Source organism: Homalodisca vitripennis, chromosome 5 (genome assembly GCF_021130785.1).
Source record: "Homalodisca vitripennis isolate AUS2020 chromosome 5, UT_GWSS_2.1, whole genome shotgun sequence".
Taxonomy (NCBI): Eukaryota; Metazoa; Arthropoda; class Insecta; order Hemiptera; family Cicadellidae; genus Homalodisca; species Homalodisca vitripennis.
This window is the reverse complement of record NC_060211.1, coordinates 92,052,894-92,069,906: the sequence shown is the minus strand read 5'-3', so window position 1 is coordinate 92,069,906 and position 17,013 is coordinate 92,052,894. Positions and strand designations below refer to the sequence as shown.

The 17,013-nt window shown below is 32.0% G+C and overlaps 1 protein-coding gene across 2 annotated transcripts in view; it reads left to right on the top strand.

Annotated features, from left to right (window-relative positions):
- The window catches only part of LOC124362512 (prolyl 4-hydroxylase subunit alpha-1-like), a 37,222-nt gene extending 20,679 nt beyond the window's left edge, over positions 1-16,543 (top strand). For both annotated transcript variants that reach the window (XM_046817082.1, XM_046817083.1), the window contains exons 7-11: positions 3,748-3,975; positions 7,174-7,392; positions 9,237-9,293; positions 13,332-13,497; positions 16,434-16,543. In XM_046817082.1, coding sequence (XP_046673038.1) covers positions 3,748-3,975; positions 7,174-7,392; positions 9,237-9,293; positions 13,332-13,497; positions 16,434-16,537 — 774 coding nt within the window. In that variant the 3' untranslated portion in view covers positions 16,538-16,543. The remainder of the gene's footprint in view (positions 1-3,747; positions 3,976-7,173; positions 7,393-9,236; positions 9,294-13,331; positions 13,498-16,433) is intronic.
- Positions 16,544-17,013: the final 470 nt, after the last annotated feature.

Below are 17,013 nucleotides of genomic sequence, written 5' to 3'. Positions count from 1 at the left end.
ACTTGTATATTTATATATGTTTGTTGTATATGAAGATTGATTTTAATTTAGGCTTAGTTACACACAGATCTGATGTACATAATCACAATACCAGAAATAAACTCCGGTTAGATGTGCCATACAGTAGGTTAAGTAAATGTCAAAATAGCTTTTATATTGTAAGTCTGAAAATATTTAACAAGTTGCACAGTGAAAGTAAACTCAGATTTCAAACTATTTAAGTTAATATGTTACAATTGTTTAAGCTTAAACAATTTTTATAATTGAAATGAATTTTTCAGCCTTACATCTGTACATTCTAAAATTATATCCTTGTTAACTTTGTGGGTGGTAAAATCTTTATAACTTTATGTAAATATTTAAATTTTGTAGACAAACTACTGTATCGTTATGTATTCATTGGTCTTTTTGTTGATCACCATTGACATTGTCTATTGCACGTATGTATTTTCTTACAGACAATAAAGGTTTCTAATTTCTAAGTACAAGTAAATATATAAAGCTAAGTAAGTAAAATAAAAAAATACCTTTAACGTTTTAAAAATTGTTTTAATAATTCAATGATTGCTTCATAAAAATTACAGTTTATCCAATCAGATTATATCTAATCAAATTCTTCACTGTTCATAATATTCATTTAGTTTCACACAAGCCAATCGGACATATTTGCTAAAAGTCTATGTGAAGGATGAGATTTTTTCCTTTAATTAGTACATCAAAATCTGTATTCATGTTCAAAACTGCAACACACGCACATCTTTTTCAATTTGTAAATTTGGTCCGTATTTTGATTTGATGACTACCACAGGTGAGAAGCCCGCTTCACAAAGTTAGAAAGTGGCAAAGGGTATCGTCAGTCAACACATGCAACGCTTTCCTGGCAATTTGCGGGTTCACTTTTTCCAGCTTACACCAAAACTCTAGCAAATAATTAGTTTTGAATTCAGTCTTTAACAAAGTATCTGTTTAGAATACGACCAGTTGTTCACTTTCTTCAATGTTTAGATGCATTTCTTTGTTAAATGGATTTGATACCCACATTATAGAGTTTACATTGTTCATATCTTTTTCCAGTAAGGCAGAAAATCTAGTGAATTCATGTTTAGCTATGATAGCCTTCCACGAATCGAGTTTGTTTTTAAAACTTTCCACTTCGTCTGACATGTTCAAGATATTTGTGTTCTTTTCTTGCAATTACTTGCTTATTATGTTTAACTTTTTAAACAATTCAGTAAGTAAAGCTATCTTTAACAGAAAGTTTTTATCAATAACTTTATCGGCAATGACATATTTTTTATCCTTCTTGTAAGCAAATACTTCATTTCTCAGCTCAAACACCCTAGAAAGGGAGTTACAAATAGACGACCAACAAGAACTACTGTAGAATAAAACATGAGTGGTCAGATCACTTGTCCTGTACATTTGTTAAAAAATCTTACTTCTTAGCAGTGTTTTAATGTAGTTAATTGCACCAATAACAATGTTATATATATTGTGCAGTTTCATAAGGACATGCTTCTCTGTCAATTATCTCTATCAATGGCTCCAAATGGTACAGGTTGCTTACACCCGAACAGAGCTTGTAGCCCCTTTTTTCAACCTTCCATTGAACTGTGACTATCAATAGGCTTCATATTGCAACACATTTTTGCCAGTCAATGTCATGCTTATTGGCTTGTATGGTTGGAGTGATGTGTAGTGTCAAGGCAAAATGTTCCAAGAAATAGTGGAGAGTGCGCCTGCGAGTCTCTCATCAGAACACTATTCATGCGATAATGTAGCCATGTCTTTTGTTTATGCTTAATTGTTTTAATATAATAGTAATTTATGGAGCTGTAGGTATATTAATGATGATTAAATAATTCGATAAATCATTATAAAAATAATCTAGCGTAAAGGCAATAATAAACATAAATTTTTACTTTTTTTACACAATATGATATTTTTTAACTACTATCACTTAATCCCGGTATGATTTTAAAGCACCCCAGGGCGCACACTTTGGAAAACACTGCTTTCAGGAGATTCTTCAAGTGTTCTGCTAGGGTTTTGTTCAGGGAATTTGGGAGGGCATTGAACGAGGCTGCTCCCTTGTCTACTCTGTTTAAACAGAATGTAGAATTGTTTGGAAATCTTAGAGAGTTATTATTATTAGTATCCTTAGTTCCCTGAAGGCTTCACTGCAGCTGTTTTGAGGTCCTAGTCCTGCAAGAGCTCTTACAGCTCTATTTTGTATTATCAGGAGATAGAATAAAAATCTGCCTTCATCATTAACTGGTGTAGGTGATTTCACTCACCAAATTAAATTTTGTAGTGGCTAATTTTTAACATTTATTTATGTTTTTAGGGAGCAAACCTGGATTTTACAATCAATAAATTTAGTGTAACATTTTCTTGTACATCTTCTGTACACAAGTAGATACAAACCAAGTTCACTTGTGTCTGTGAAACCATACAAATTAATACAAACTTTATTATTGAGTAACAAACATCTATTGAGTTAATATAAACTTTTGAACTATCATACATGAGATCCATGCTCCGTCCATCCCACTTTTCATCAGTGATCCCAGTCAACTTAACCCTTTACCATTTAGCCAGTTTATGAAAATGACATTGCAGGTTAAGCAAAACATGTTCCAACTTTGTATGAAATAAACTAACCCAACAAAGTGGCTTCATCAAATGTGTTGATAAGTTGCTGGAAAATGACATATGAATTAACCTTCACAAATTACTCTATTTACTTATTTGTTTATTTCTACCAATGTGGTTAACCATAACATCAATGTAATCAGTGTGACGTTTTAATAGACATAGATGTATACTCACAATTAATCGATGTGCATTATTTATAATACCAATGTAGAGGTAAAGGTTCATTATAAGAAAATTTCAAATCTCTAGGTCAACAAGTTATCGTGCATATACACAGTCAGAAACTGAATTTCATCGTCAGTAATGGGCAGGAGATACTTTGCTAAACACCCTGCCAACAAGATTGATTGAAATACAAAGTTTGTTATTTACTTCATGTTTAAGATTTTCTGAACTTATTTGATTTTGTATATTTTAAAGAAAACTTCTCTATATAATGCCACATTTCTACCCCAAATATCTGGAACACTGCTCATAAATTCAGCCCTTAATGGCTACCAAGTTAGAATGAATTGTCCCTCAGATAAACTCAGCATTGACATCATGACATGATTTCTCTCACAAATTTTCCATGTATACCATGTCTGTCAAAAGTATAATAACACCAGCAAAATACTAATACATAGCCTCTAAAACTGAAACATTTGCTACATTTAGTTATGTTATGCTATTGTCATGTAGCCCATGCAAAACAAAAGCCCACGCAAATTAGACCGCTGTATCTTTAATACAACGGATTTCACAGATTTTTTTCTGTTTATAATGAAAGCCTAAAAAATAAAACAGAAAAAAATTAACCATATAATGGATAAAACTATACAAATGGTTTTAGGCATATAATAGACTTTTTGGTAAAGAATGTGTATTGGTATTTTGATAGTGCCTTATACTTTTGACAGACACTTTATTTTGCATGTTTCTTCTAAATCCATTTCACATACATAAATATACTTATCAGTACCAAATTACTCTTCCAAAAATCAACAACCAAGGATTAACTAGCAGCAATTTTAAGGACTAGCATGTTACTGCTACTCAATACTTCTCTTACAGACTATGCAAGACTTTAGTCTTATGTTTTTCACGTAGAGTGGAGATGATGAAAAATATGACATGATCTATAGCAAGTTGTGTCTCGGGGATTTCAACACCACAACGTCAAGATTAAGATGCTATTACGTCCACTACGGCAATCCTCGTCTTCTTATAGCACCTTTCAAGCTGGAAGAAATTCACTTGGACCCTCCACTCATTGTCTTCCATGATGTTATCTCTGACCAGGAAATAGAAAAGATGAAAAGCAACTTCCATAAAAATGTGAGTATTTTTATCGAAAACTCTATAGTTAGTTTTGTGTTATAAAACTGAAATTTAAATGTATACCTCAGTGTCGTCAACAAGAAGATTGTGAAAGCCCGGTATATGCAGTTAATAAAAAATTATGGTTGCCTGTAAAGTCGGTTTTACGGGCGAAGATTTTACGTGACAACGTCTTTTTCTCGGTAGAATATTTATTGATATGAATATTATTAAATTGCACAATAGGAACAAGGAATTGAATGAAAATAAGAATTGCACAAATTTTAACTATAGAAATATATTTTGTTTACTAAAACATTGTACATAATTTGAAATTAATTAAAATTTGTTATTGTAAATGGTAAAGTTGAATAAAACATTTACTAAAATTGGAATTTGAAATTCTTGCTAAACACAGTTAAATTCTAACTTCGCACGTGGTGATTGGTCGGTTTAGTTCGTTTGTTTGGTCGCACTGTTATGACAGGTTAGAGGTTATAATTTGTTATTTTAAATGTTTGACTAGCAATACGCGCTGTTTCTTCTCAATCGACTGAATTACGATTGATTGCAGAGTGATTTAAACTAATAATTTACTTAACACTATCAACATTTGTCAATAGTATGACATAACCTATAAACTCAGTTTCTCAACTTTTGTGTCAATCTAACAATTAATCAATCAATCATAGTTTACGATAATGAAATATCAGTGTACAATTATTTACCTTTATTGTTGTAGTTGTTGTAAATGACGAATCTAAGCACTCCACATTTTCACGAATAAACATAGTTATCTGCTTTATCCCGTGCGGCGGACCCACTGGACGGGCATCGTAACGTTACCGGGCGTTACACTTTTTCATGAGTGACTCCGAGCCGCAACCTAATTTAAGACGTTGTCACGTCAAAAAGAAGGAAACCAGACACAGTATATTACTCAACTAGTATTTTGGAGTTGTAAAAAACATAAAGTTTCAGCTAAAATAAAACTCTGATTACAGGAGATAATCATTGGAGATCAAAATTATTGACAATAGAGCTGTTTTTTTTTAATAATCATTTCACAAAATGTCTAGGTTCTGCTACTATTAAGCTGTTAATACATGCAGTACGGAGTCTCTTATATTAAAAACTGTTTCCACAAGTAATAATGTGCCATAACAGACAGTTTTTCAATGTTACTTATAAACTGTATTAACTGGCAAAATTACTTGAATAGGAAGAGATCCACAAATGATATTACCAATGGCATTAGAGAAAAACTTCTACATAGTCGTTAAGACGTTATTTGAGTGATTTACTGTTTATATTGTAGTGTAATAACAAAATTAATATGCTTGGTTTACATATTGTTGCTGCAAAAGTAACACAAAGTCACATTGCAACAAAGTAACATATTGTATGTTAGTCGGCCCCTTTTGTACCCTAGGTAGACTCTGGGATACATATTTTCCATTTCTTTTCTATAAAAATTGATTTGGAATATTGGAAGTATTAAAAAATAAAAATAGCTATAATGGCCCAGCCATTCGTACCAATATACAACTTTTTATTTGTATTTATATAGATAAAATCGAAGATAAATTATTTATTAACTTAGTGAAGTTAGCTGTACTATGTTGTATGTTATTATTGTATGTTGGGGCCGAATAACATACAACATAGTATAGCTAACTTCACTAAGTTAATAAATAATTTATCTTCGATTTTATCTATATAAATAAAAATAAAAAGTTGTATATTGGTACGAATGGCTGGGCCATTATAGCTATTTTTATTTTTTAATACTTCCAATATTCCAAATCAATTTTTATAGAAAAGAAATGGAAAATATGTATCCCAGAGTCTACCTAGTGTACAAAAGGGGCCGACTTTTATTGTATTTCTCAATCCTTAGAGGTTGCATTTGGAATCTTAATTATGAAAAGATACAATTTTTGTGTTTTACTGTATGTCAGCTGTTATAAATAAAGTATCAAAACAAATAAAACAAAACAGAACTATGAGCATGGTTCACATGGGAGAAGGAGGTTTAAAACTCCCAAACCCCTCCCCCTGGATGTGCCTATGTTCAACTGTGACATCCACAAGGTTATTTGGTGGTCTATCACGAGCACTTGTTCTTTTGCAGTTATTTTAATTGAGACAGCCATTACTTTTAAGACTAAGTACATTGTGATATTTGATGTACACATTATTTGTATTTCATTTGCCTATAGGTTACTTTCTGTGATTTTATTCTTCACACAATGCTATGCTCTCTCACTTATGCTGACACAAGATCATTTATCATGCATTCTGCTTCACCAAATTACCACATGTTTAGTTACAGACAAGTGTACATTATTATTAATCACTCATTGTAAATTCGGTTAACATTTTTCGAAAAATTTGAATACATGCTTCATGAAGGTATTTTCAACTGTATTTTTATCAGAACGGGTTGCTATAACTGACATGTTCTTCACCAATGAGGTGGGTTTTGTGTTCACACCTTATAGTCTGGCATTAATAGCAGTTTTACTTTGACAAATAATTGCATCTTGGAGGGTATTCCTTACATTGTTGGTTCAGACTTAAGTACCAAAAGTATAGGATAGTTTGAAATTTACAATGGTGGTTTAGTAAAAGGACGTTCGCTGTATAACTTATAAGTGGGATATGATCAAATATCTTATGGTAAAGCACATATCTTAATGCAGACTTTTTAATATTGTAGATGAATATTATCAGATTTTGAATTAGATAGTGTCTAAATTGTTTGGGTCAATAAATGTCTGTAACAGGTTGACAGTAACTTCTTATGGTAGTATTATTTTGTTTGTTAGAAGCATATTATTTCATCAGTTGTTTAATGTTTAAGGCAATATGAGTTACAAACAAAATGTATAATCATAATTATTCAACAAGATAAAAATGGATTGCTGCTATCTGAAACTTCTAATAACATTCATAAAAAATTATAGAACAATTGAATTTAATATTCCATAGTCATCCAAGAGAGCTGGAAACTAGTTATAAGTTTTATACAATACTGTTATTTTACTTTTTAATATTTATGTTACTCTTCCATTTACTTTTGTAGTATTGCACACTCCATTGTCCTGATAAATTTCCTCTGCACTGACTCAATTGTTTCTTCTGTATAAACACTTCCTGGTTTAAACAACAATTATTAAGAATATCACAATATTTTATATATGTGTCTGACAGTGGAGGCATTGTATGATAATAAATAACAACACCTCGGCTCTCTCTACTGACCGAACCTGCGAGGTGGCATGGGTCACTGACAAGGACCCAACATCTGCACGCCTGTCCCGCAGAGTGCGCGACATGACAGATCTCTCCATAGACACCAGCGAGGAGAACCAAGTCGCCTACTACGGTCTCGGCGGCGAGTTCAAGATGCACGTGGACTACATAGCAAACGTTAGTTCTAATCCCGATATCAGTTTATAATCATTCTTGTGGATAAATATATTTTTAAGATCAACCCTGTTCTTTAGGGTACATTAAATTTGACCTTTTGAGCAATGTCATCCTGAACCCTTCACAATCAAAATGCCTGAACTAATTTTTGTTGAAATTCTATCACACATTGTTCTTTGACTTTACAAAAAGTAATTCTATGGCTAGACTTAATGCTATGAAATCAGCAATATGGGCAGAATATTTTCATTTGTTTGTCTGATGATGAACCTGAACATGGGTTGTGGCCTAAAGACAACAGTACTTGGTGTAAGTATCATAAATCAGTAATAGAGGTGACTAAATAAATATGTCCACAGTATACTCACCTAGCTCCTGCAGTACTATTAGAAATAAAACCTATCTATCTTCCAAGACATAGCCAATCTAGCCGTCTTGCGCACATCTTGCAAACTGTGCTCATTGCTTGACTCAAAATATTAGCGAATCACTACATAATATAATGTTGAGCAGAATTCTAAAACACATATTAATTAGACTAGGTACCCTACAGCTGTATATGATGTAAAGAAGGCTTAAATAAAGGAAATATTATCAAATACCTGATTTTCAATCTCATGGGTCTGCCTGATGAGAAAACAGAGTCTGTAATGAAATTGTTTGAACTGCCAGTATTGTCATTCCTGTATTGGTATATAACAATGAGTACTTTAGCTAGTCCAGTATAGCTATATAACATTGAGTGCTTTAGCCACTTTAGTAATGCTCTATAACAATGAGTACTTTAGTGAGTCCAGTACTAATATATAACATTATGTACTTTAACTTGCCTACTATTGTTATATAACAATGAGTATTTTTGCTAGTCCAGTATTTCTATATAACATTATTTACTTTAGCTAACCTGCAGTATTGCTACATAACATTGAGTTCTTTAGCCAGTCCAATATTGCTATACAACATTGAGTTCTTTAGCCAGTCCAGTATTGCTATATAACGAGTACTTCAGCTAGTCCAATATTACTAAGCACTTTAGATAGTCTAGTATTCCTATAATACTAGTCCAGTATTACTATACAACATTAAGAACTACAGCTAGTCCAAAATATTGCCTGAACTAATAACTTTACAACATTATGTAATTTAGCTAGTCCAGTATTGCTATAAAACATTGAATACTTTAGCGAGTCCAGTATTACTACATAGCATTATGTACTTTAGCTAGTCCAGTATTGCTATATAACAATGAGTACTTTAGCTATTCCATTATTGCTATATAACATTATGCACATTACTTAGTCCAGTATTGGTTGCTATACTGTATAACAATGAATTCTTTAAGTTGTCCAGTATTGCTATATAACAGGGTGTACTTTAGCTAGTCTAATATTGCTATAATTGTGATACTTTCAGTCCCAGGTGTTTGTTATCTACAGTAAGTGTTAATATGGTAATGATAAATATCCATGTGAAGCTAAAAATGTTAAACATATAAAGTTTCTCAGATTTATGAGGTGTATATGAGATCTTTCTATCAAACAGACAAGTTTGAGGAACAAATGAAGAGTGCATCATGAGTTCACAATAAAGAATCACCAGACAAAAATGTCTATTAACAAAACAGTCACATAATATATGACAGGCTTAGTAATAAAACAGTAACTATTCAGATAAATTTCAGTCTTTCTTCAGCCAGCTATTATGAAGGTTTAAACTTATCACATTGTGTTTTTACACATCTACATTTTACAAAACCCCTATTGTAAGTTACATTAATACATTATTTTAATAGATATAATAAAGTATTAACATCAAGTACAATACTCCAACTTATCTTTTTCCAGGAATCCCTTTCAGAAGTTAACCACGAAGGCAACAGATTAGCCACTCTCATGTTCTATGTGAGTAAACACTGTTGTTTTGTATTAGGAATGCCACAGAAGCTAAAAACTAAAATATATTTGCTTTTAAGATTGTTATTATTGCAGAGTTCTTTATACCATTGTTTAGATTGGTATTACTGCTGTTTTCTTTATTGTGATGCTTGGTTTTCAAACAATTAGTCCCTGAAAAACACTTATTTGCAAAGCTTAAATACTTACAGTTTATACGTCTTAGAAACAATAACGTATGTCAAAGAATGTCACAATGAAGATCTATTTGAAACAAGCCACTGATTAACACTTTGAACCAAGTTGTTTTGGATAGGTATCATTTGTAGTTTTACAAAATTAAAACTAATTCATGGGTAAAACATTATTTACACAGTTGCCAAATAAAATTAAGAGGGAGAAAAATTACAAAACATGTAAATACAAACTAAAACAATCTTTAACTGAGAAAGCACTATGCTTGTTTACATCATTTTCATATATACTATATGCTGAGAATAAACAATAAGAAATTATGAAAATATAAATGGCTATAATCTATAGAAGCTATTTCAAATGTTACTCTTTTGTTACCATATCATGAGTATTTATGGTCCTTTTCTATTTTTTAACTTAAAATAGCTATTTTTATTTGCCTTGAATTTATTCAAATACTAATGTCCAGTATTACTAATGTATGACTTATTGAATACAGAACATATTTTCACTTTAACTACTTCTAGATTAAAAGTATTCTGTTTATCAAATCAATAACTTTTTTAGTTTGAACTCTCTATAGCTGTTAGTTTATTTGTTTTTGGCAGGCCATTTTTAAATTTTCGGTGAAAGAATTAAAATAAAACTCATATAAAGCAGTGTACATCATATTACGTACAAATATGTTTGGAACGAAATGAAAAATACTGTGTACTCGTATATTGTAATGAAATATTTTTATTATATTAATTTAAAATTTAAAAAATCAAACTGTACGTTAAATTAATAAAATCATTAATATACGGTACAATTCCATACAGCATTTAGAGTGAGTTTGCAAGCATAGATAGAGTGAGGAGAAAAAGCTCAAGTCTACTATTCCATGAGTGATTTGCCTACCTTGTAGAAGGCCTGGTGTTGTAGCCAGCACAGGAAAGCCCACTTCATAGTTATAAGATTATCATCTTTTCCTGTCTTAAAATATTTTTGCCTCAGTTTAATTGGAACTGAAATATACATTTCTCCATGGATATTATTTCTCAATCTGCAAAGTATTTGATATATTTGTTGATATTTAATCTGCTGAAGCAGAGTTTGAGTTTGATTGGTGTTTTTCAATCTCATCATCTCGGAGAGGGCTTGATAGCCCTGACTCCGTCTCTTTAATAAAGATATTTTTCTTTTTTTTTTCTCTTGTACAATGCGTTTTTGTTGGCTTTCTTAAGAAGCTGTTTAAAATTTAGAAATTATGAGAATTTGGTGGCGGGTTTAAAAAATATTTTATTTATTTGAAGTGTATCATGAACTATACTTTCAAAGTATTCGTTGAAACTTTGAAGAGACACAAGAGTTTTAAAATTTCACAAGTTGTACTATTCTGATTAGCATGCTTAAAAGATTTATTCACTATGATAATATTCCTGCTCACACCTCATTGTTTGTTCACGATTTAATGATCAAAATAAAACTGCAATGTTGCCCCACTCTCCAGTATGGCTACGTGTAACATTTTCTATTGACAGAAATAAAGAGAATCATGAAAAATGGCATTTGGTCATTGTTGATGAGATAAAATGAACATGCTTGAAGAGCATAAAGCTATACTGAAAAAGATTTCTAGATATGCTTCAAGGTTTAAAATTGAGACAAATCTATAATTTCTAATATGGACTGCTTTGAAGGAGATACCACTAGTATAGACAGACAAGTAAAATGTATATCAAAAGACAAATGTTGTAACAAACTAAATATATAGCCTTCTTGACAGTTTGTTTATGTCATGATTTCTTCCGATTTGAGTACTGCATTTTGTTGATCGTTTACATTTTCTGATATGAGTAATTTGTCATTAGGTATCTTATTGTTCTCCTTGTTTTGTAAAACTATAAGTTGAACACAATTTTTAATTATTTACGTTATAGAATTATTAATAGAGAAGAAGCAGCATATTATTAACTAACATACAAGTTAAAGTTACCTTTCCAACCTTTTGATCTTAACCTTACATTGATATGTTGACATTGTGCAGTAAAACAAGTACTAGTGTGTATGCCAGAATAATGGATTTTCAGTGCAACAAATATAACTTTTTGTAATACACATAATAAAACGGTAGATTTAACTGATGAAGCAAATTAATCAAGATGGCTGCAGCATGTTGGACTTTTCAATCACAATGTGAGTGCTGCTATTGCGGTAAACGTTCTGAGCAGCCGTCTAAAGGCGCGTTTCCACTGAGGCAACTTGTAGGCGACATGTGGCATGCAGCACTGTCGCATGTAGCACGGTGTATTTCAAGTCAGGCAAACACGCTGCGACATGTAGCATGCGGCACTGACGCACACTACTTGTTGCGACGTGTCGCCAGACGAATGTCACACTGTGCTACAAAAATACAGTGTGTCGCACGCTGTTGCCATTATCCAGGCAGAGGTGGATGAGTGCGGCAGTAGACGGGCGACATGGAGTGGAGTAATCAAAAAAAACTACATTATTTATTGAAGACTACCATAATACACCAGAGCTATGGGACAACAGAAGTGTGTTTTATAAAGATAGAAATATTAAATGTGACAAATTAAAACAACTAGCTATCAAGTACGACTGTTCAGTTACTGATTTAAAAAAGAAAGTAAAAAATTTGAGATCTGCTTTTCATCGGGAACATAAAAGAATCACTAAACCGAAGAGTGGCTCATCTCCGAAAAAATAGAAATGGTTTGCGTACAATCTCCTGACATTTTTGTTAGATGTTGACATCCCAAGAGAAACATTTTCAACAGCAGAGAACTCTGAGGTAAGTTAATTACATTGAGGATTAGGAACAGAGTGTCTTTACATACACGTACATTTGTAGGTCAACAGTGATTTAACAAGTATATATTTTTTAAATTATCTAGGTATTTTTCATAACAATAGAGTTCATATTCCACCTTTAAATATTTAAACCTAATTTTTTTACACCTTGTTATTTTTTATACATTATGTGACATTTAATTTCTATAAACTTTGATTGAATTTACGTCACTATGTTCCCGATATCATCAACTAATTATTTGTTACATAATAATGTTTATATATAATAAAATTGTATTATCTTAATAATTTATGCTACCAATACTTGGGATTGAAATTCATACATAAGAGATGCATAACTATCACCAGTAGCTAGGTACCGTAAAGTCAACAATACTCGCACTTGAACCGGTATCGCATCCCGACAGTTGGTGTCTGCTTTTTTCACCAAAGGAGTGACCTTTTCGATTAAGTAGTCAAAATCCTGCCTATTCATACATGTGAAATTTTTAAACAAAACTACCATCATTTGAAAGGAGTTTTTCAAAAAATTCCTTGCGATTGTCACCGCTTTTAACAAATAAATCTCTGATCCACCGCCTAGGCTTTTTCCTACTTCTCCTTCTGCCATTTGCGAGGATCAAATAAGCAGCAGCTATCACTGCTTCTGAAGACGTGACGCACACTACTGACAGAAAAATGTTGCACGACTTGAAATGTTCTGGGCCTTGCTACAAGTAACGGCGACAAGTAGCAAGTGACAACTGGCGACATATTTATTGGGCAACAAAACTACTTGCAACAAAGTATGAAGACGCACGGTACACATATAGCAACAGAACGACACTTGTAGCATGCTACATGACGCATATTGTTGCCTCAGTGGAAACGCGCCTTAAGAGACAACCATAAGTTACAACCACCTGAGAGCAGATTTTTCATTATAGTAGTAAAATAAACAATTATGTCTGTCCAAACACTCACTTTTAGAATTATATTTTTCCATCAGTATTAAAACCTATATATTCATAACTGACAAGTGGTGGCTTTCTTCAGCTCAAGGATGTGGAGAGTGGAGGTTACACAGTGTTCCCGGTCCTGCACAAGGCTGTTATTCCACGAAAGGGCACTGCCTTGTTCTGGTTCAACCTTAATGACCAAGGGAAAGGCTTAATCAAGATGCTACATGGTGGCTGTCCTGTGCTACAGGGTACAAAGTTGGGTATGTTACATGTAGTATAGCTTCATTACAGATATCTACAGTACTGTACACCAAAAAATATTAATATTTCAGTATATCAGTTATATGTAATAAGTCTTAAAATAATCTAAAATATCACTGAGTTGGTTAAGCCAGTGGTGTAACTAAGAGGGATGTGAGAGGAATAGAACTCTCCCCAATAGCTCTATAAATTAACAAATATATACATATAGCAGAAATCTAACTTGTTTGAAATACCTTTGTTAAATGTTGTACATTGAATTAAGCTTATAATTGATATAAATTTAGATTTATTCTATACCAAAGGTACCAGGTATGGAGTGCTCTTCAATGAGATTCACACTCCCCCCCCCCCCTTCAAAGCCAAAGCCAAACCTTAGTAACTCCACTGAATTGAGCCCTCAGTAATCATCAGTTTTTGAGCTGATTGTTTACCAGTTTTGATTGTTTTCATATTGATTATTTTTTAAATGGAAGACATATGAATTAAAAAATTTACTTGGTACTGGCTCAGTATCAAGTTTTCTTAAGCATAACTATTTTCGCACTGATGTTATCAAGTAAAATCAACAGTGTGAGATTTTACGAATGATAGGTCTTTGCCAGGGATTGTGTAATGTGTTTATCTCAGTACTACATTGTGGTTATCAGGCTAAATTTCCTTATTACAACTACAGATGAGCCGCTTTGAAAGCAAGCTATTAAGTGAACAATGTAGGGGGGGAATGAGAGAGACAGATTGGTAAGGGGAATAACTTAGACTTACTTCCCCCTCCACATTTCTTACCAACCACTCCTCAGTCGCCACTTTACCTCTCGTAAGGTATGAAATGAAATGAAAATTCTTTATTTATACAGGCAAAGTTAGGGCCACATGGCCCTTTCTTACATTTAACCTGCGATAACATAAAATTTAAAACATTATTTAAATATTTCCTTGTGTAAGGTATCTGTTATAAACTAATGGTTACACTTAATTATGAAATGGAATACATAACTGGTCATAAATTAATGTAAGTTATACCTAAATCATAATTTTATGTATTTATATAAATAAAAATGAAGTTACAAAATATTTAAAAGTTAGCAGTGACAGTGTGTAATAGTCAAGATAATCTGAGTCTTCAATGGTAAAGGAGTCAGAGTCTGATTCATTCACTGAAATAATGAAGTAGTTATCCATTTCTTCATCTATTATATAGTCCCTCTTCCAGTATTTCTGTTATATTTTCTTCACATATGCTCAGCATTTTTTCATTCATCATTTGTGTACTCAGTATAAATATTTTACTGTACTCCATTTTCTGTGCTAAGGCTTGTTAACAATATATTTCGGGCCTAAAATAACAAGTGTGTTAGAGGCCTATACTTATTGTAATTTTAATTATTATTTAGTTATTTATTTATGTTTAAACAATTTAAAAGATTGAAGGTTTACGCTTTAAATATTTTGAAAATATTACTTTGTTATTTTATACTGTATATGAATAAAAGTTATAGACTAAACCAATTTTTTTACACTAGTGCAGACATACTTGCCTACATTTACTGTAAAATTATACAATCTTACCTTGTCTTTGATTGCTTCCCACACAAGCTCTATTGGATTTAAATCAGGATGGTATGGAGGCAGGCGTAATACTTAGTGACCACAACTTTCTATTATGGTATCAACTCTATAGATTAGAGATACTGCAGAGCTTTTCACAAAAAACAACAGTTCGGCATTGGTCATTGACTCTTCAAATGCAATGTTATTCCTTAACAACCAATTCTGAATGTCTTTCTTTAAAGTGTTGCTGCTTAGTTTCTTCAACACAATGGTACTTTGCATTGTTTATCACTACAATGCTGTTGGCCATTAGGTTTGGTACCAACTTTTTACGAACCCATTTCAAAAAGTATTAAAGTTCATGTCATCATGATATTCGGTTGTTTTTAATTTGGGCTTGTAAATTAAAAGACTATCCTTTACGAAACCTTCTTCTCCTACCATGAACAATGACAACCCTATCCTCCTTTCTAACAGGCACTACTACTCCAACCTTCCCTGGACTGTTTCAGCATTTCCAGTTACATGATTAGCATTAATGTAAGTTTCATCGATAAAAGCTATACATTTTCCTTCTTTTCGGTATTTTTTAATTTTTCTCAGGTATTTAATATGCCAGAAAATTACCTCTCGAGCAGTATTTTGTGGTTGGATTGACATTTTTTCCAACAAAGCCTAAGATCGTATATAGATTTTCTTAAAAATATTTTTCTGCATTTTAAAATTTTGAGCCTCCTCTAATTTTTTCTGTATTTCTGCCAAAACTAAAAACACTTTTTTACTGTATATATTTAATGAATTTTTCTTTTTATGCAAGTTCTTGTAAAGTTATTAATTTCTATTCTTTTTGCTCTTTCTCCTTTTTTTTCTCATAGGAGTTGAAAAGGAGAGCTCACCACGAGTTTCACGTGTTTGTTTTCCTTGTCTTATAATTTGTTTGACAAGCGCTGCACCAACTCCAGTGGCCCTGTTGGTTTCATCAGCCAGGTTATACTTTAAGTTATATTCAACTTAAATATCACGCTGTACACTATTTCCTGAGTCTATCCCATCAGATGCTTTCTAGAAGTACAACTGGACTTTTTTGGTGTTGCTATAGTTTGCCGAATTCAAGCCAAATCAAAATGTATAATCGTTGTGTAATAATAATTCTTGTTAAAAATACATCAATAAATACCACAGTAAAATAAAACACTAAACATTTTTGGAATTGACATCATATTTGGAAGATGGAAAACATAGCCAGCTTTGTTTATGTTTGATAAATTAAATGTAAGCATATTTCTGTTATTAATGGTTATAATGGTATTCAATTGCACATGGTAGTTTCTTACACATTTCATCTCAGGTACATGTTTCTGATAATCCAAACTTCTGTTCACAGTTTTAAATAAATGGATTCATGAGGGCAACCAAGACTTCGAGAAACAGTGTCCTTCAGATAGGAACTTTCCTAAACGACAGTTCTATTTAAATACAAAGAGATAACTTCAATTCATTGCTTGTTTTATTTCAATTGTGTTTTCTTTTATAAACGGTATAGATAAAAATAACAACAATTAATTATATATTATTGTAATAATTCCTGGTGTAAGAAAGGAGTTGAAGTTTCAAGTATCAAGAAAAGGGAACTACATGAAACAATTTTAAGGGAAGAGTCCGTGAAGAGACAAGTGCCAACATAAATTACACCGAGTGGTTGTGCACATACGTAGTTTGAAAGATGTAAAATGTGCTAAAAGAAACTAAACAATGAAATAATTTCAAAATCCAATAACAAGGCAGAGGTAACGGATCTGTGGCAAAGAATTAGTTCAATAAAAAATACGCAACATAAACTTTACGTAAATTATAGAAAGCTGATGACTTATAACTGATCCAAATTTAATTTTGAAAGAATTTAATTTTTTTACTACCATTGCAGATAATCATTCTTCATCATTAATAAATTCAAGTTAAAAAAA